General features: G+C 48.3%; 1 protein-coding gene across 2 annotated transcripts in view; it reads left to right on the top strand.

Moving 5' to 3' along the window:
* ADCY8 (adenylate cyclase 8) overlaps window positions 1-20,403 on the top strand; it is a 159,605-nt gene that overhangs the window by 135,051 nt on the left and 4,151 nt on the right. For both annotated transcript variants that reach the window (XM_024572213.3, XM_045181780.2), the window contains 4 exons: window positions 852-930; window positions 6,387-6,545; window positions 14,566-14,712; window positions 19,398-19,490. In XM_024572213.3, coding sequence (XP_024427981.2) covers window positions 852-930; window positions 6,387-6,545; window positions 14,566-14,712; window positions 19,398-19,490 — 478 coding nt within the window. The remainder of the gene's footprint in view (window positions 1-851; window positions 931-6,386; window positions 6,546-14,565; window positions 14,713-19,397; window positions 19,491-20,403) is intronic.

The following is a 20,403-nucleotide window of genomic DNA, read 5'->3' on the forward strand; positions in this document are numbered from 1 at the left end:
CAACTTCTAAGAAAAAAGAGGGGATCCCTGTCTTCACACAGATTTTTGTGCCAAGAAAGTATAAGAGCCCTTTGAAATCTAGAAAAAGTATCTTGCAAATAGAAGACTTTTTAAAGATTTTATTTATTTATTTTTAGAAAGAGAGGAATGGAGGGAGAAAGAGAAGCATCAATGTGTGGTTGCCTCTCATGTGCCCCCTACTGGGGACCTGGCCTGTAACCCAGGCATGTGCCCTGACTAGGAATCAAACCACTGACCTTTTAGTTTGCAGGCTGGCACTCAATCCACTGAGCCACACCAGCCAGGGCAAGAGATTTTTTAAATAGTATTTTCTATGAGCTTCACATGTGTGGCATAGCGGTTAGACAATCACATACTTTACGAGGAGATCCCCCAATATTTCCAGCACCCTCCTGGCACCGTACATAGTTATTAAGCATTATCGACTACATTCCCTATGCTGTGCTTCACATCCCTGTGACTGTCCTGTAACTACCACTCTGTGCTTCTCAATCCCTTCACCTCATCCCCCAGCCCCAACCCCCTGCCCTCTGGCAACCATCAGTCTGTTCTCTGTGTCTTTGAGAGAAGACATCATTATTTATGTGAGTGCACTAAGTGCTAGACTCCAGGGTCTTCCACCAGGTATGACCTAAGTGACCTCGTGCCCTTGAGGGTCAATTGATTTCCAAAGTAGCCTAAGTGAAAACCCCCAGAGCCACCCCTATCGCCTAGTGGCTGCTCAGAAAACAGCTGCTGCTTTCTTTTTATCCCACTCCTTTCTGAACCTGTTTCTAGTGAGTGTCCTTAAGTCCCTGCATGGCTGCCATTTGCATTTTTTCTTCCCACAGAGACTTCCTGGGGACCAAGGAGGCATCACTGCTGCTGATGGCCATGTTCCTCCTTGCTGTGTTCTACCATGGACAGCAGGTAATCTAACTGTTCGCTCTAACTGCCTTTGGTTACCTGGCATTTTCCATTGCCATAAAACTGGCTCTTCTTTGCAGCAAATGACTATTAGCTGCTTGCAGCAAGTTGTGATTCTTACTTGATCAATTCTCAATGTAGACACCTTAATAAAAAACTAAGCTGGAGAAGATGATTTGGTAAACAATGTGGTTTTAATTCCCCTTAGGTATATGTCTTTCAAAGAGATTATCCAAAAAGAAAAGAGCTTTCAATTTCTGCTCGAGGGAAATTAGGATCTCCCCCAATCCCGAGGCCTGGATAAAATATTACTGTTGAGGTTGCATGTGTAAACATTCAGATGTCAGGAACAGGTGAGCCAGGGTTCTAATCCTGCCTCTACCTATCAGCAGCTTGTAGGCTTGAGCAAGTAACTTATCTCCCCGAGCCTCAGTTTCCTCACTTCTAGAGTAAGACAGGAGCACCTAAGGAGAGCTATTTTAGAGTCATTGTTTCATTTTTGTGTACAGCATTTTGCTCACTGCCTTCCCTAAGATAGGAAGTGCTTCATTACAGATGTGTCCTATCTAGATAAAGCACCTACCCCTGTGCCGCTGTGCTGCCAGGACCAGGGTGGGCACTGTGGATAGCACTGGACAAAATCCCACCCCTGGTCCCAAGTGTTCCAGCTTCCTGGAGGAGAGCAGAACCCCAAATGACACCATAGGGGAATGTGTTGTGTGGATCAGCCTGCCCTCTGCATGGGAGCATCACGCCAGGCTTCCCCCAGGAGGTGCTGCCTGCTGTCCCCAGTAGGACTTCTCCGTGTGAAACGAGACCATGAATGCCATAATGTTCATCACAGGGGGAGCTTTCTCTCCTTGGTAGAGCTGGACCTACGAGCTTCACCACTCTGTTCGGGATCCCTGTCCTTCCTTCTTGGTCTGTGCACACTTCAAAAAAAAAAAGTAGCCAGAAAAGGAGAAAAGCAAAACAAGAAGACCGTCAGCCAGAGCAGAAATAGAAACAGATCACTGAGGAATCACCATGGAAACAGGGAGGTAACAAACCCTGAGAAGCCAGGGATGAAAGAGTCCCAAACCCCAAGAACCTAGAGATGCATATACAGAGTTATTTGTAACAAAGGCGGATGGTAAAATGTAGTCAAGGGGAAAGGGAGTAATAAAAAACTTGGCAAGCAAAGACCAGAGGGAAGGAGTTCATATATATCAAGTCCCTAGAAAGTGCCTCGCAATTGACCTCTGCTATCTCATTTAACCAAACTCCCACAACCCAGAATGTAGTTATAATCCATACTGTTTTACAGAGAGTAAGAAAGTAAGGCTACTCAGCTAGTGAGAGAACTAGAGCCCACACCCAGCCCTGTGCCCCGAGCCCACCGTGTGCCCTCCCTTAACTGGAGAAAAACAAAAAGGACGCGTCTGCACAGCCACGCCATGGCCAGGACTCTCCCTCCTGCAGTGTGACGCCAACTCGTTCTTCACTCTTCACTGAACTCGTGATGAAACGATGAGCCAAAGGTCCAAGTGTAGCCACTTCCAGCCTTCCTATATTTGGGTGTCTGGGGCTCGATGGGAGAGCTGGGGTCATGTCTTCCGCATCTTGATGGCTTCTAGTTACGGGGGGCAACTCCTGAGGCTGACACGCCAATGACAAGCCGTTTGAGGGCTGTGCATGCGCACACTCCATCAGCCAGGTCTTGAACTGAGAAGTGAGAAATCCTCAGGGAAAGCTGAGACAGAGCAAGTTCAAAGTGAGGGTCCTCGTTCCACAGGAAGAAGGATGTTCCTGTCTCCTCCGCCACCTTGCGGAATAACTGCCTGACCTGTCAGCCCCCTGTCCTCGGGACCTTTCCTACATTTTGGTTTAATTTATTCCATTCTCCTTGGGTCCTGGGAAAGCAGGTCACCTGACCGTGTAAAGAGGATGTAAAAATAAGAGTAGAGCAGTGCAGTGAGGGTCTGAATGCCTAAGTGACACCTGACATTTTACTCTTTTACTTTTAACGTTCAGAAGACTTTGAAAGCACATAACCACATCCCAAAACTGCAGCAGTGCAGGTATAGGCTTGGAGTAGGGTGGATAATATTCGAACCCCAACTGTGCCCCTTAGTAGATATGTGACTTTCAGTAACTTACTGAAATATAAGTTTGTTTTCTTACCTATAAATAGGTATGATAAGAACAGTTTCCATGGGGTTGTTATAGTATTAAATGAGACTGTAATTATAACATACGTATCCCAGTGCTTTGCACACAGAGTACGTGAAAACAAGCCCCAGAGACAAACAGGGAAAGTATTGTTATTATCCATGTGGTCCCAAGGCAGGAGCAGAGACTCCAGTCACTTGCAGTCACAAAGCCAGTAAGGCAAGCCAGACAAAAACAGGTCCATTCTCCTCCCACCATGTGCCACTCGTGGCCTCTGCGTTCGAAGAGGCTTTCTGCAGAATCACAGCAGTTCGGGTGCCATCTAGTCTCAGCATCTGTCATCTGGATCAAGCCTGTCCATTCCTGGGTGAGCCCTGTGCATCCACAGGTTCCCCTGGGTGACTCAGAGGCCCTTGGTGTTTATTAATAATGCCCGTTGGTGCCTAGCACACAGCAGCCTCCCAGTGGAAGCATCATAACGATGCATCTCCAGAGCAACGGAGGCGGTTATATAATAACTGACTAGTCAGGGAATTCATCTCACACATACGTGGAAGTGACAGGCCCAACACTTCCTGCCCCTCCAGGCAGGTCAAAATTCTGGAGGTTGCACAGGAGCACGGTCACACACCTCCCACCTTGGGCCTCGCGTACTCGCAGCCCTGAGGTTCGGGCTTTGCCTCGGCATCTCCATTTATGGCAGAGGAAGCCACAGAGATTATTGAGGTCAGGCCTCCAGTCACTGACTCCTGGGTTGGATAAAGACAGGCACCAGGACTGTGCAGCTTGGAAAGCAAGACTCATGTCTTGGAACCATACCTTCTTAAGACCAAGTCCCAGCAATACCCCTGGAAGAACGTGGGACCTTGAGAGACCCAAGCTCCCAGAACTGTCATTATTTTTACTTATAAAATGGAAAGGAAATAGTTATCTATCCAGAGTTGGACAACAGTTGAATGAGGTCACATATAGAGCGTGGGGGTTAAGAGTCACAGCTTGGAGTCAGATGCTCTGAGTCGAGAGCCAGCCCTATGGGTGAGAACTTGGGCAGTTGGCTTCTGAGTCTTTCAACATTACGCTGGCAGGTTCTGGTAATCTCTTTGCTTTCTGGTGGGAAAAGATGTTCCAGGATTGTGCATATTCTTCCCTAAATTTCAGTCTTCTCTGCAAAGAGCATGAGGTGATTTCAGCAGGGAACTGGAATTTCGAAACCCCACTCTGAACACAGGGAGTGCTCATTGCTATGAGGTTTTCATTGCTTCTCAGCCTTGACTTCAGTGGGCAGAGCTGGGAAATCTACACACAGGTCCTGAGTTCACAGGGACACTTCATGTCCTAGTCAGGACCACATGCCTTTGACTCAGCCTCATCAGGCTCACATCTGCATCTCCTTCATCTCTCCCCCAGGTTCCAGTTCTCAGTGACACCAACACGAATGCTCATTGGTTTTACCCTATATTCACACACAACAGTCTAAGAATAAAAATGCAAACACTACCACCTGCAGGAGGACTGTTGGAAACAGTTTTAAGATTCCTTGTGAGCTGTTTTCCTCCTCAGAGAATTTCCCTCTATGAATGTGTCATCAAATCACTGGTCAGAAGAAATCCGGAATAGTTCCTCCCCGTGTGGTTATCCACATAGGTCCATTTGTTTATTGGTGTGTGTTTGTACAGAGTCCTGAAAATCTATTTAGTTTTATAATTAAGTGAAATATTTCCACAATTCCAAAGTCAAGTCTGTAAATCAACATGTAATTTTAAAAGTTTGAATTCTATCCCTTTTCCTCCACCTTATGCCCTTCCTTCTTCAACTAACTGGTAAAGATTTTTAATGGTTTTCTACTTTTTTTTTATACTTCAACCTTCCAATGGATAAAATTATCTGTGTGTGTGTGGAGAGAGAGAGAATGAATTTTATACACACACACACGTATGGAGAGAGAGAGAGGCAGAGACAGAGAGCGATGTAGGTGTCTCCCTTCCTTAGATCAACGGGGACACGCTACACATGCTTTTGTGCACCTTGGAGACAGTCCCTCAAAGTGTAGAGAAATATTCTTCACTTCTTTTTATAACTGCACACAATAGTTCATTCAACCAAGAAAATGAACACTTGGGTTGTTCCCAGCTTTTACTATTACAAATCCTGATGAATAGGTAACCTTCTGCCCCTGTCTTTTCACATTTTTGCCATCCACTGAGACTTTCAAGTAAGACAAAGAAAAGAAACAAGCTGGATTTTTTAAGCCCTTGAACTCAGGGCATCCAACCATGTATTTAACAGCAGGGCATATTGTTCGTTTCAACAGTTAGTGACATCCTCAAAGCTGTGGTGAATATGTGAGATTCTTCAGAAAGGGAGCTGTCCACTTGCCAACGCAAAGAGAAGCTAGGACAAGGGGGAACGAATGTGCACGAGGACCTACTGCGAGCCTTGTGCTTTATCTATAACATCCTATGTAATTCCTATTCCCATCTTGCATGGTCAGTGGTGTCCATTCCAGCTTTGGAGATGAGGGACCTGAGATGAAGTCACTAACCCAGGTTACAGTGTTTGAAGTGGGGCCAGGGAGCTAAGCCATATTTGTCTCACAACTAAATCCACAACCCTTCCATCTTTAGCTCATTCATTCACTTCACTTCCACCTAGTGATTAAGAGTTCACACTCTAGAGCTGGACTCTGGGATTACACCCAAATCCTGACTTCCCCACTAACTAGTACGTGACTTTGGCCAACTTACTTAACCAGGTTGGCTTTCATTTTCTCATCTGTAAAATAAAGATTGAGCATAATAATTCCTATTAGGGTTTTATATGAATGAAAGGAGTGAAATATGTGTATTGTTTAGAACAATGTCTGGAATGATAATAAGCACCATCTAAGCACTAGCTGGCTGGATTAGCATAACTTCTTTGTTGAGGCAATAAATGTTGATTGAACACCTGCCCTGTGCCAAGCATGCAGCCACATGGTAAGGATGTAACGTTGAGCTGGGGAAAGGACGCCCGACCTCACAGCACCTGCAAACTAGTAAAAGACATGACCATTATCTGAAAATCACACAAACTATTATAAATTACAGGTGCCATAATGCTAGGAGGGGGAGGTACGAACCTTTGTGAAGTCTGATCACCCTCTGCTCTCTCCGAGTCAGGCAGAATGCCTCCCGGAAATGCTCAGATGAGGCTGTTTTGTTTGTGAAGTGTTCCCGAGAAGCTTTCCCCACCTGCCACACAGGTGCCTGAGGCCTGTACCCTGAAAGTCTGTCTACCTGTTTCTTCTCTTTCTCTCACCTGAACTGCAGCTGGAGTACACAGCCCGCCTGGACTTCCTTTGGCGAGTTCAGGCCAAAGAGGAAATCAACGAGATGAAGGAGCTGAGGGAGCACAATGAGAACATGCTCCGGAACATCTTACCCAGCCACGTGGCCCGCCATTTCCTGGAGAAGGACCGAGACAACGAGGTGAGCCCAGGCTTGTTTGGGGCAGTGAAAATAAGGGGCAGTGGGCGTGGTGAGCTGACCGCATTGATCCCAAGCTCCCAGAGAACTCCTCTGTCCTCCTGTGAGCACACGACAGTGGAAGCCACGCTGGCCACTTGATGCCAGGCCACCAGACTGCCCAGCACTGTGAAACTAACACACAGCCTCCCCAGCCTCGGGTCCCACATCTGCAAGATGGACATAAGATGTCCATTGCAAGACCAAATTGGAATTGTGGAGTTTTATATATGTGTGTGCACATATTTTTTATTTACATGTACATATAATTTAAAAGAATTTATATATAGCTTAAAAGAATTTAAAGCAGAGTTCTGAAGAGACACTTGAACACCCATATTCACAGCATTATTCACAACAGCTAAAAGATGGAAGCAAACCAGTGCCCATCGACTGATGAATGTACAAACAACATGTGTACATGCAAACAATGGCATATGTCCGTCCTTTCTAAGGAAGGAAATTCTCACACATGCTACAACATGGATGAATCGTGAAGACATTGTGCTAAGTGAAGAAAGCCACACACCAAAGGACAAATGCTGTATGATCCCACTCACATGAGTACATACCTACAGAAGTCAAATTCATAGAGACAGAGAGTAAAATGGTGGGCGCCAGGGGCTGGGGGAAAGAGGGTGGGGGAGTTAGTGTTTGAAAGGGACAGGTCCAGGTTTTCAAGATGAAGAGTTCTGGGGATAAATGCTTGTGATGGGTGTACAACATTGTGAATGCACCTAATACCACTGAAGTGTACACTTAAAATGACTATGGTGGTCAATTATGTTATATGTACTTTATCACAATTTTTAAAAATAATTTAAATGTTATAAAAATATACGTGTGTGTGTAGAGATACATGTGTATGTATATATGTATATGTGTGTATATATGCAAATATATATATATATATATATATATATATTCTTAGCACATTGCCTACCATGTAGTAGGTACTCAAAAATGCTCCTCTTACTTAAAACTGTTTTTCTTATATTATGCCTGAGGGGTCACTCAGGAAGTCCATCCAGCTGCAGCATGATTTCCTTGTTCTCTGCTCAGCAGTGAGCATCTCAAAGAGACCCAAGTGGTCTGGCATCTGCTACATCTCAGGCATTGCCCTGGACACCGCAGTAAATAAGAAGACAGTCGCATGCCTGGACAGCTTCACAATCAGATGTGGGAGGGACAGGGGTTCTGATCAATGTACTAATGTAACATTCCTCCTCACTTCACGAATGGAGTCAATTAGAGCCAGAGAAGTTCAGTAATCTGTCTAAAGTTGCTAGCTGGAGGCACAGAATGACTCCTCGGGAAACCCCATGGAGGGGAGCCCCAAGTGCAGAACAGCCTGAGGGTACAGGGGTTGGAGGACAGGGGCTGAAGCAGCATCAGTCACTCAGCCTTTGGAGTTGCTTTGTCATTTGACAAAGTCAAGTGTTAAAAGAGATGGCCCACTGTCCCTCGGTAGTCTGTAGTATTTTTTCAGTGGCCCCCATGGCGTTGGGAACAGCAGTGGACAACTGATGAGTTGCTGGAAGTACCTGGTGGGTCCCTGGACCCAATGTGACAGGTAAGAAGTGAGCCGTAGATAGAAGCATGTTGGAAATCAGCTTGATGATGTTCTGAGACCCTCCAACCAATGGGAACCATGGAAACTGTCCACTAATCACATCTCTTTTCCCCAAAGTTGACTTTGGTGGCAGGGAACTGCCATCCTGAGGAAGGAGAAGGCACTTCCATTTCAGCAAATGCCCCCTCTGGGCCAGGTACTTGGCACACATTTGCTTATTTCGTTCTGCCAGTGATCCAGAAAGGCTGGCGTTTTGCTCCCTTTCACAGAGGAGACAGAGGATCTCAGAGGACACAGATCGACTCCTCCATAGGATAAGGAGATGGCCATTTGTTCAATAACCCTCAGTGAAATACTGACACATACCTACCTTGTGCTACAAACTGGACACACAAGGCGAGAACCACTCCCAGCAGAAGGGACAGGTGTGCTGAAGCAGAGAACAGAGGATGCCTGGTGTGAGCTGGCAGCGCTGTGTGGCTAGGACACAGTGAGAAAGCTGGGGGTGATGGGGATGCAGCTACAGAAGTGGGCAGGGGCCAGGTCAGAAAGAGACCCCAGTGCCCTACCCACAGGCAGGTGCCAATGTGGTGATATGGAGTCAGCCTTGAAGGGAAGTTTAGTTGTGTGTGGCTGGCTGGTGTACTGAGGCCTGGCCAAGTCCAACCTTTAGCCTTTGGCCACAAAAGGACAACTCTGTCTGAGCAAAGTAGACTAAATTTTTCAGGGATCTGAGTCACAACAAATATTTATAAGGCGCAGGCGACATATGATGCAATAGGCGTCATAGTAGAACCATGTGAGGTCCCAGGATACTCCTGGTGAACCAAACTGACAAAGACTTCCCATCACCCAACTGACATTCCAATGGGGGCAGAGAGACAACAACTGGGCACAGAAGGTGCTTCACGTCATGACTGGTGCTCCGATGGGCAGACCAAGTTCACCTGCGCGTCAGTGACTGGCAAGGGCAGTGTGGTGGGGGAAGTGCTCAGTGGTTGGTTGGTTGGTGTGCTTATTTGTTTTACTGTGTGGATCTGATGCCTTTAGGCATGGAATAGGCTCTCCAATGTGTCCCTCTAATGTGGGACAATAGGGGTCTATCCCGCCACTTGTGTTATATACAGACATTTGGATCTGTGACCCCTGCCTAAGCATAGAACTGGATGAGACCCACAGCGTCCCTTTCCCATCCAAGCTGCCACAGAAAGACCATGGACAGAAGCCAAGCATGTGCGTAATGTGCTGCTTGAACTGTCAGCTCCTGATGAACTTGGGCCCTTGAGGGTCTCTTGGATGACGATCATCCAAGAACCTCATCTGTTGAGTAGGGAAGATGAGGTTCTTGGGAATTAGGTTCAAGCCTGGTTTCCTCAAGGCTCCCTAAGGTCAGGGGCTTTGTGGCAAGAGCTTCTTGATGAAGCCAAGAAAGCAGAGAGAATATTGATGTGCATCAACCATGGCCACCAGAAGGAGCAGATGAAACACTGGCACCTTCAGAGGGAAAACCCAGGGAGAAGGGAAAGGAAAGCTACTTTTCCATCAACACAACAAAACAGCCGGGACCTGGGACCAGTGGGGAGGAGCGTGAGCAGGCTGGCCTCATTGGGGAAGGATGGACACCAACCAGGGATGCTGAGACTCCAGGCCACTGGCCGCCTCCAGGCCAAACGCCCACTGAGCAAAATAAATGGCAGGTTCAGCTGTAATCATATGTGTAAGACATTTTCCATAAAATGTCTTGGCCTGTTTACTTGAGGCTTTATAAATATTTAAGGAGTTCACACTCAACTAGAAAGTTTTTACCTTGCTTACAGAATCTTCACGTTAGGATGAAAGGCCATTTATGGAACACCTACAGCATGCCAAGTACAGAGATAGGCAATCGAGGAAAATGACCTTTCATTCGGGTCACAACCTTAAGAGGAGACTTCTGTCAAACCCAGGTTACTGGTGAAGACACCGGGGCTCAGAGAGGTCTTGGCATGGCTGGCTTCATTTCAGCCAAGCTCTGCCTCAAATCCAGTCTCTCCGAGTTCTTGCATCTGGGCCACACGGCCTGTGGACCATGCTGCTACCATGCTGACCCTGGGAACATGGCAAGTTTAGGGAGTGTATGTGTGTGTGTGTGTGTGTGTGTGTGTGGCTTATACTGTGTAGGTATTTGCAAGAGTTTCAGATATCTGCATGTAAAGGTGAATCGGCATGTACAAGAATTTGGTGTTGGTGTGTGTGCATGTACAAATATAGGAGAGAGACAGGAAGCAAGACAGAGGAGTGTCATATATGCAGGGGTAACGGGCAGAGGCAGGGCTGCTGGAACCTATAAAAACTCCCACTTTCCTGCTCTGTTACTGTAAGAGGCATTTTTAGCTTCACATCTTGCTATAGATCTGAACTCTGATACAAACCCCTGAAAATCTGATAGGGGGATGTCAGTGAGTTTGGGTCCCAGCCTTCCTGGGGCCACACCGGTGATCACAGATGTCAGCAATAGGAGGTAAGAATGATTATCCTCATTTCATAGATGAAGGAACTGAGGCTCAGAGAAGTAAAGGAACTTGCCCAAGGTCACAAAGCTAGTGAGTAGTGAGCTTGAATTTAAACCCAAGTGTAACTTCGAGGCCAATTTTTGTCCCTGTACGCCTCAACTTTATTAGGACACAAGTGGACAAGAAGGCAGAGCAGTGACTCCAACCATCCAAACACAGGGTAGTGGACAGAGCCTCACCCTCTGGAATGTCCCGTTCACATCTGTTCCAGCTGTGTCTCCACACAAAGGTTCCGCAGCTCCCACCTGCTGGACTTCTGGCTTAGGGAAGTGCTCACCATGCCTGGGAAGGGACCTTCCTGCAGACAAGGCCAGCGGGGCTCGGTCCTCAGTGTCAGGCAGGCCATCTCTGAGTGCTGGGAAACCTGCTCACTTACCATGGCTTTACTCGGAGCTGCTGAAAGGCCACTACCAAGGACAGCCGTCTCAGGGGCTAACCAGCCTGTGCCACACAAATTCCACCTCTGCCACTAACACTGTGTGACCCAGGGCAGCTTACCCAGCCTCTCTGAGACCGTCTCCTCATCCAATCACTGAGAAAATAATACCGCCCTTTGCTGAGTTGGTGTGAGAATTAAGCTGGGTAAGAACACACGTGGTGCCTGACACAGCCGGGCGCGGCAGGTCCAGTAGAGAAAGGCCCTCTGGTGCGCCTGAAAGCCTGATGCTCGGTTCTGTCCTGCCTCCCCCTCTCACTCTGTTTTCCTCATCTACCAAGTAACCGAGCAACCCTACTTTCCCCGCGTGTCGCAACATTTACATGGGGAGTTACGCATACAGCACTTACACGGTGCTTAGCACGTTCTGAGAGCGCATAGATTGTTAGCTGCAGTTATTTCTGATTAATGAGAGCCATCACTACTTTTTCTGCCCCTTCCCAATCACAGCCGCATGTCCTGCCCACTTATTCACTCATTTGTCCAGCAGATACTGACTGGGCCAACCATGGGTCAGGTGTGGTTCTAGACCCTGGCATTCCAACAGTGAACAAAGAAGACAGAGTCCTTGCTGATAGGAAGCTTGAGTTTTCATGGGAAGGCAGACACTAAAGTGAATAAATATACAGTGTAGTGCCCACTAGTGATAAGTTCCATGAGAGCAGAAGAAACCAAATAAGGGCCTACAGTCTGTGAAAAGGGGTGGCATTTACATGAAGTGGGGTGGGAGCTCTCTCCTAAGAGGTGACATTTGAGCAGAGACCTGAAGGTCATGAAAGGATCCTAATAAGGTCAACAGGTCTCAGACCCTGTTTCTGCCTGCAGAGAGGGCTTATCTTCATATAAGAAACACAGGACTTGGAAGCAGACAGGCCTGGGCAGGGGAAGGGCCAGACAGAGCTCCCTGAGCAAGGAGGGGTGGGTGAGCTCATATGCTCCAAATCCTCTCCAAAGCCCAAGCGTGTACACCCAACCAGAAAAGGATGACAATAAGACAATAATAGCTTTTCTATATTCATTGGCCCCTCCCCAGTTCACAGTATTTTTGTCTTCTTTGAGCCCCAAATAGCAAGAAACAGATGGCACACTCAAAGCAGTTGGTTAGAGCCAGTTGAATGACGGGCTATCTCTGATGGTGCAGGCAGGTGGCTGGAGCTCTTTGGCATGCGCCTCCAAACCCCTCACACACTTCTCGCTTGCTTGGGTGGTGGGGGCTGACCTGCCTGAGCTACATCATTGAATCTGAATGCCCTTTGGCACCCAGTTCATATTTTGATGTTCTAACCCCAGTACTGCAGAATGCAACTGTATTTGGAGATAGTATCCTTGAAGAGAAAACTGAGCAAAATTAGACTACTAGGGTGGGTCTTAATCCAATATGGTTGGTGTCCCTATAAGGAGAGGAAATTGGGATGCAGACACACACAGAGAAGAAAACCATGTGAAGACACAGGGAGAAGGTGGCCGTCTACAAGCCAAGAAGAGAGACCTCAGAAGGAGCCAACCCTGCCAACACCTTGATCTTGGACTTCTAGTGTCCAGAATTATGAGAAAATAAATTTCTGTTGTTTAAACCACCCAGTTTGTGGCACTTTGTTACAGAAGTCTGAGAAAACTAATATAGAAATTAATAAACAGAGATTTTCTTTTTGCTCAATCATTGCCATTTGGAGGATGCAGTTCTGTGAGTTGGCTTATAGGGGTTCTCTGACCCATAAAGCAGAGTCAAGTTCCTCCTGTGGTATCACCCCATTGTTCAAGGCCAAGGTGAATGGCCACACCTTAGAGCAGCGTCTTGGCTGCAATCTGTGTGCCTCACCTCCAACCAAACCCAATCCAGCCAGTCACCAGCTGCCTGTGCTCTTTTGGACAAAAGCTAGCGAAGGCATCCATTCAAGTCAGTCTTGCCATTGGAGGGTATTAAGAATGAGAAAAGTGTGGCCGATCTTGTACCTTTCGAAGCTCACTCGGGCCACCACATGGACCATGACTTTTGGTAAGACAAGACTAGAGCCAGGGAACCTATTACTGGTGAAGGAGGAAAACGGGAAGGGCCTGATAAAAAACAGTGGTGGGAGGGTTAGAAAAAATATTTAGGAAACAAAAAGAACCCCAGCAGGAGCTGGCAATTTCTTGAATGTGGACATGATGGGGAAGAAGAAATAAAGAATGACCTGGAGCATCTCTAATGTCAACGATTTGGCAACATGGATGCCACACACTGAGTTGGAGAATGAAGGAGCAGGAGCTGGTTTAGGTGGAGAGAAGATGCATTCAGGTGCAGCACTGAAAAATTGAGGGACTATGAGGGCAACCCAGCACGAGACACAGAAGTCTGAAGCCCAAGGACAACTGACCCAGAGACGAGGATTTAGAGACTGTCACACATGAATGTTGGTGAAAGGCTGGGGACAAGCAAGATGGCCCAAGAAAGGGTGTAACATTGAACCATACAGCGAGCAAAGGACAGAACCACAGCGATCACTGATGTTGAAGGTGAAGATAAGCATAAAAGAAGAAATCATGGAAGGGGCCAGACACAAGGAAACAAGTGTAATGTCACTAAAGCACAGAAAGTCAAGAGACCAGGATCTTGGGAGAGATCCCTGCACCAGCCGGTCTGCACAGGGAAGGTGTGGACTGATTCTTGTGTGGTGACCTTTCCACTTTGGCTGGTCATCAGACCTGTTCCAGAGTCATTTTGCCTCCTCCTGACATGTGACTAAGCATTGGCAGAATGGGGCCAGGCCATGGAGGAACCAGTTTGAGAAATTTGGACAAAGTTGGAGAGAGACTGGTTGGTGGCCACAAGTGTCTTCAGGAGCCAGGGCATACTGTTCTTTTTACTCTAGGAGGCAATTAGAGGAGGGGGGATGATGGAGGAGGAGGAGGGGGAAAGAAGTAAGAAAGAAAAGGATCACTGGGAAAAAAATTACAAGGGGTCAAGAGGTCAGGCACAAGTGTTGGCCTTCCGCAGAAGGAAAAATACATTGTCTGGAGTTGAAGCAGAAGGGATAAAAATAAGTATGAATGTAGACAAATTTCTGAGTGTTGGAACGCCAAGAGCCTCAGCTGTCTCAGTGAAGTAAGAGACTAGATCACCTACCAAGAGGAATCAAGCAAGGGTGACGTTCAGGAGCACGGTAGGGTTTGGCCGTTAAGGACAACAGGAAAGGCGGCTGAGGACAAAAGGATGGGTGGTCAGGACTCTGAGCCCAGCTGAGGCTGAGGCCGTAAATCTTCATGGTCCCGGTCTGACACTGTGGTTATGGCATTGATACGATGGGGTTGGAGCCCCTGCTCTCTGCCCTGTCTGTGGGCACCTGTGCTGGGGTGCAGGTGCCTGTTTGCACAGCGAGCATCCACGCAGAACCTCCCCTCTGATGGCTGTTCCTGGCTCCCTGTGTGTGTCCCTCTGTCCAGGAGCTGTATTCTCAATCCTACGATGCCGTTGGCGTGATGTTCGCCTCCATCCCGGGGTTTGCGGACTTCTACTCTCAGACTGAAATGAATAACCAAGGGGTGGAATGCCTGCGCCTGCTGAATGAGATCATTGCTGACTTCGATGAGGTAGGTCAAAGCCTCGGACGCTGGCAGTCACAAATGGCCATCGTCGTTGTCATAGCATTATGTTATTCATTGTGGCAGTGACCGTTTTTTGCACTTAACAGGATTCCAGGCTGCATTATAAATGCAAACGTGTGATATCTAATCTAATTATCACAATTACCTCAGGAGATAAATGGTATTATTTCTCCCTTGGGGGGATAAAGCACATAAGCCACAGGGGCTAGGCGACTTAACACAACTAGCACATGGCAAAACCAAGACTTGATGAGGGGCCACTGCTACTCAGGCAATAGCATCACAGAGACTGGGCACTGACGGGGGCATGTGCACATCTGCGCGAAGTGCCAAAGACAAAGCTATCGATCAGCCTTTGGCCAGACACCTGAACACAGGATAAACATGCTCTAGACAGTACTGCCTTCTTCCAGCCTGCATGAATCTAACGAACACATAACATGGGGGCGGGGGGTTCTCACGCTGCACCTTATTACTTCTCCAGCCTCACCTGCCACTACATGCCACCAGCCCGCCGTCCAGCCCACCTAGCTATTCCACACACAGCTCTTTCTGCCCAGAAATTACTCCATCCTCACCATACCATCCTTTCTCCTAGACTCCACGGCAGTGGAAACCCTAATAGTCATTTAACTGTCCATCCAAACACCATCAGCACTGGTGACGCCTCTTCTAGTCCCCCTTCTAGCCAGGTAAATACTGTCACTCCTTTTTCAATGAAAAACTTATACTCCACAAAACCTCCCACCATAGAGCCTGAAACCCTCCAGTGTACAGATCTTCTGCCCCCACTAACCACTTAGGTCTGGGGCACAGACGTATCATATTAACCCCTACAGGTGTTGACCACATGTTGCCATTTTCAACACCCCACATTTGCTTGTTATTTATCCCTCACACCAAACACACAGGATAGGGATGATTAGCCTTCATTCTAGAAACAAGAAAAACTGAGGCTCAGAAGCACCAAGAGTGTCCAGAGTCACGGGCCACTAGGATGGGACGGCCGAGACTGGCCTGCAGGCCCGCGGTGCCGTTGGGTTGTTGATCATCGTGTTGCACTGTTTCTCACTGAAGTGGCATTTCATGGTTCTGCTTTTGTGGTCATAAACTCAACAACGGCCCTTTCAGTTGTCCTTGGGATAGGGGGCGGGGGGCCAAGACAAGTGACAATACAATCACTTCCTGCCTTCCGTGGCTCACACACCAGAGAGAGACAGGGTGACTCGGAGTTGTCTGCCCACAAGGATGCAGTGGCCCGTGTTTTCTCTGCACATTTCCCTGCGATGTGGGGCGTGGAGAGCGATTCCATGGCAGCAGCACCTTCAGTCCCATCCTCCACGCCAGGCCATAAGCTCACAAAGAAACTACATTCTTGTGGACCCTGGAACGTCCCCAGGGCCTAGCACTGTGCCTGGAACATAAGACGGGCTTATAACAGATGCTTTATTAATCAATTACATAATGGGAGACAGAAAGCAGCTGGTGAATCATGAGGTGGTGATGCACTAGCACAGTCTAAAACATACTCTCAAACTTAAAAAAAAGCTCCGTTAAAAATAATCTGACTGAAGGTTGAAATAGTAAGCTCTTGTTTATTTTAAACTCTATAGCACCCCATCTCCTGAAAGTGCCCACTAGCCTGTTTTTAAATGGCTATAAATATATTTGAACTAAATGTGCATCTTGTGCCCCAAATTGTAAATACCCTGGAGGCTTCCCAAAAACTGAGACAAAGGACAGTGCCCCTAGCAGTAGAGATGGGTGTTTGCGGAAGGAAGTTGGCAAGGCTGAGAGAGGGAATTGGTCCAGGATGCTGTTGTCTTCAGAACAGATGCTTTGGAAGAGGAGCAGAGGAACAGGGGAGGAAGTAAAAGGGAAAGGACAGAGGAGGAGGAAGAGGGAAGAGAATGTCATCAACAAGGAAAAATACTCCCTGGCTTGCCAACCCCAAGTACCAGCTCTCCTTGGGTCAATCAGACATGCCTTCATTCCTTAGCTCAAGAGTGGCCCCCTAGGTTCTGCCTGGCTAAGCTCCAGCCAGACGCCCTGGTGCTCACTTTAATAGCAACGCTGCTCTTCTTGCTGACACAATTACCGCAGGACCTGAGAGCGAGCATGCAAAATCCCGTCTTGGCTGGGAGGAAAGCGGGACACTGCATGGAGCACATGCTCCAAGGCTGGGTTTGCAATAATGCCGGGTCACTCGCCCCACAGGCCCTGCCCCTGCAAAGGCTGCAGAGTCCTCTCACATCCCCCTGCTCCCTGCAGACGAATGAATGAATAAAGGGGTGGGTCAGGAATGCATTTGAGACGCTTTTAGCTGTGTGGTACGTAAATTGTTGCATGGATATTAAATGAAATAACGAAGATACTTGCTGCCTCCTAATCGATTTCAGAGGAGAAGGCAGGTTTGCCTGGGCCTGAAATGGGCCCTCAGCCAAGAAGTTCTGACAGGAAGAGAAGACTGAAGAGACTCCTCCCCACAGGAAGCTGGGAAAATACACTTGTAAGGACGCAGAGGGAAGGAGGTGGGCAGGTGAAGGTGAGCCCAGAGCTCCGAGCTGAGATATTAACGGCCAGAGCACTGCTCAGAAACCTGCTCGGAGAGGTCTGAGGGTACCTGGCGGTATGATCGCAGGCTGAGGTCGGGCAGGCTGCTCCAGCCACTTCCTGCCCTGGCTGCACCCTGCAGACTCTCAGCCAGGGCAGAGCACAGAGCAGCAGCTTCTCACAGCTCAGGAAACACAACGAATGAACAAAGCCTGCCTCAGCTGTGAACCAAGCTGCGTGCTTGCACACACAGACACACAATTCCACGAACACACACCCAACAAGGCAAATCACAAAAGCACCTGCTTGTGTTTTCCATGTTTCCCAGCACATTTTCCTGAAGCTGGACTCTTCCGAGTTTCTTAGCACCTGCTTAATTTTGAGAGGATGCCTGTAGCAAAATGGTCTATAGCTGGGGTCCCCAACCCCTGGGCCGCAGGCCACAACCAAATCTCGCTTGGGCTCTGCTGCCACCCACCCCTCTACAGTCTTCCACAAAACTGGCCCCGGGTGCCAAAAAGGCTGGGGACGCTGGTCTAGAGACTACCTGAGGCATCCTCCCCATCAGTCTGCCCACCCCCCCCCCCCCCGAATGGCATGCGCCCCCAAGGATGTTACAATGTTAAAGAGAGGCAAAGAGTTAGAGAACCAGATGTTACATCTAAATAGCTGCCGACAACAGGAAATAAAAGGCCAGAATTTAGACTTGGGGGCAGGAAGTCTGTTTTGAATGTGGCTCCTGCACTCAGGGCAGGCTCGCGGATGTGTGACCTATGCAGTGGAGACAGTGGGACAGGCAGCATCTGGCTATCTCTGAGGGTGGAGCTGAGGAGCTTCAGACAGAGTAGATGTGCACTGTGAGGTTTTATCCAGAACAACTGGGAAAATGGAGACACCATTAATGGAGTCGGCAGGTGGGTAAACAAGGCCAAGGGTGTAGTTTGGGAATGGCCAATTAGAGACGCCTGGTAGACTTGTGGCGGGGGTGTGGCTTAGCAACTGCCTCGATGAGTCTGAAGGTCAAGGAGGACACACACATTTGGGAGTCTTCAGAGAAGAGATTTGGTGGAAACGCACGAGACGTGATGAGATCTCCAGGGAGGGAGCCAAAGTGGATCCTGAGCCCCTCAGCAGTGTCTGACCCAGGTGACTGCACCTCCCTCTTGGGATGCCATTTTCCTCCTCCCTTGGCTTCTGCCAACTCGTGTGTTTATTTCCACTTCACTGGAAATTCTCCACCCTTCTCCTTTGCTAGTTTATTCTTGCCTTCCTTATCTTACAATGTAGGTGGCCCCACAGATGGGGTGTTATATTCAGATTTGGATGAAGTGGTCAGTGAGACCCCACTGGGGTGACAGTTGAGGAAAGACTTGGGGGAGGTGAGAGATGAGCAGTCTTCCTCTGAGGGAAGACCATCCCAAAAGGAGCTGCAGGTGCAAAGGTCCTGAGACAGAAGCAGTCCTGGATGGCTAGGATCAGCAAGGAGGTCAGTGTGGCTGGAGCAGGGTGAGCAGAGGAGATGGGGTACGGGAGATGGGGAGGCCCGGCTGGTCACAGAGGAGACTCTCGCTTTGACCCTGAGTGGAATGGGAAACCACAGGAGGGTTTGCACAGATCAGGGACATGGCCCGACTTACACTTGACTGGGACCTCTCTGGCTGCCGTGCTGGGCATGTGGGGTAAGGGCAGCAGCTGGTACGTTATCACGACACAGTAACAAGGTATATGCTAACAGTGGCTTAGACCAGGGTGCTAGCAGGGAGGGATTCCAAATACTTGTTAAAAATAAAGCCAGAAAAGATGTGTTGATGGATTGCAGAACACTCGTGACTTCTTTAAATGAATAAGGTAGCTTGTTTATTTCAAAGATTCATGGAGATAGAGCTTTCCTTAAAGAGTATGTGGTCACACCCATCCTGGCCTCTGGCACTTAGTTGGTGCTCAGTAAACACATGTTGACTCTCTGAACACATGGTTTTCAGAGAGAAACGCAACTACCCCAAGGATGTTGAACCAGCCAGAGGTCATCTTTAATGTGAGCCTGGGGCTCTTTCCAGGAGCCCCGGCCGCCAGGAGAACATACACCAGGACTAACGCCACTGCCTGGTCTGTTTCAGCTGCTCGGTGAAGACCGGTTTCAAGACATCGAAAAGATCAAGACCATTGGCAGCACCTACATGGCGGTCTCAGGCCTGTCGCCTGAAAAACAGGTAAAGGAACTCTTTGGACACAACCTACACCAGGGGCCTCAGCCTTGTCCCATTGCTGAGGGTAGTAAGGCCGTCATCACCAGGAGGCTTGGGGATGGTTAGGGAGAAAATCTGGGGAACTGGATATTCTAGTTGTGTGGTGTCCACTGCTCTTGGGGTGGGTAGAAGCTGCTGGGTGAGCCGATGCTTCTTTACAATTAAGAAGCCTCTAGGCTCCATTCTGAACCTCACTGCCCACCTGATGAACAAAGCCAGGGCCAAGAAGCACCCTATTTTGATTCAGTGGTGGGTGTCACTAAACCCCTGACCCTAACCTGTTTTCTTACTCTTGCTTTTGTGTTCTCCTCCAAAATTACTATGCAATAATAATAATAACAGCTCCTGCTCTGTTGAGAGCTGCCTGTGTGCCAGGCACGAACGTTAGGTGGGAATGATAACATCCACCTTCCGGGGTTAGTGGGTGAATCTCCCAAGATGAGGCCATGCTCCCCACGCAGAGCCGTGACCCTCTGTAGGTCCTCAGTCAGTGTTACATGGATATGAGTCCAAGTTACTGGGGAGAAGGAATCCTCGTTCCTTCTCCTCATCCCTTCTCCTCATCCCTCCATTTACTTTCTTTCCAATTAAAAGCCTAGAAATATTATAAGAGTAACTCTGGTGAGAAACCCATGCTAGGAACTGGGTGCCTATGCATGGCCCCCCATGGCGGGGGTCCCCAAAGGACAGCCTGCAAGCCAAACCCGCCAGCCACCTGGTTTCGTAAATCAAATTTTATTGGAACACAGCCACACTCATTGCATGTACTTTGTCTGCGTCTCCTTTCAAGCCACAATACAAGGGCAGCATTGAGTAGTCGTGCCTGAAATGTGGCCCACAAAGTCTAAAACATGTGCTCTCTGGCCCTTCGCCGCAC

The sequence above is a fragment of the Desmodus rotundus genome, chromosome 8 (assembly GCF_022682495.2).
Source record: "Desmodus rotundus isolate HL8 chromosome 8, HLdesRot8A.1, whole genome shotgun sequence".
Classification (NCBI taxonomy): Eukaryota; Metazoa; Chordata; class Mammalia; order Chiroptera; family Phyllostomidae; genus Desmodus; species Desmodus rotundus.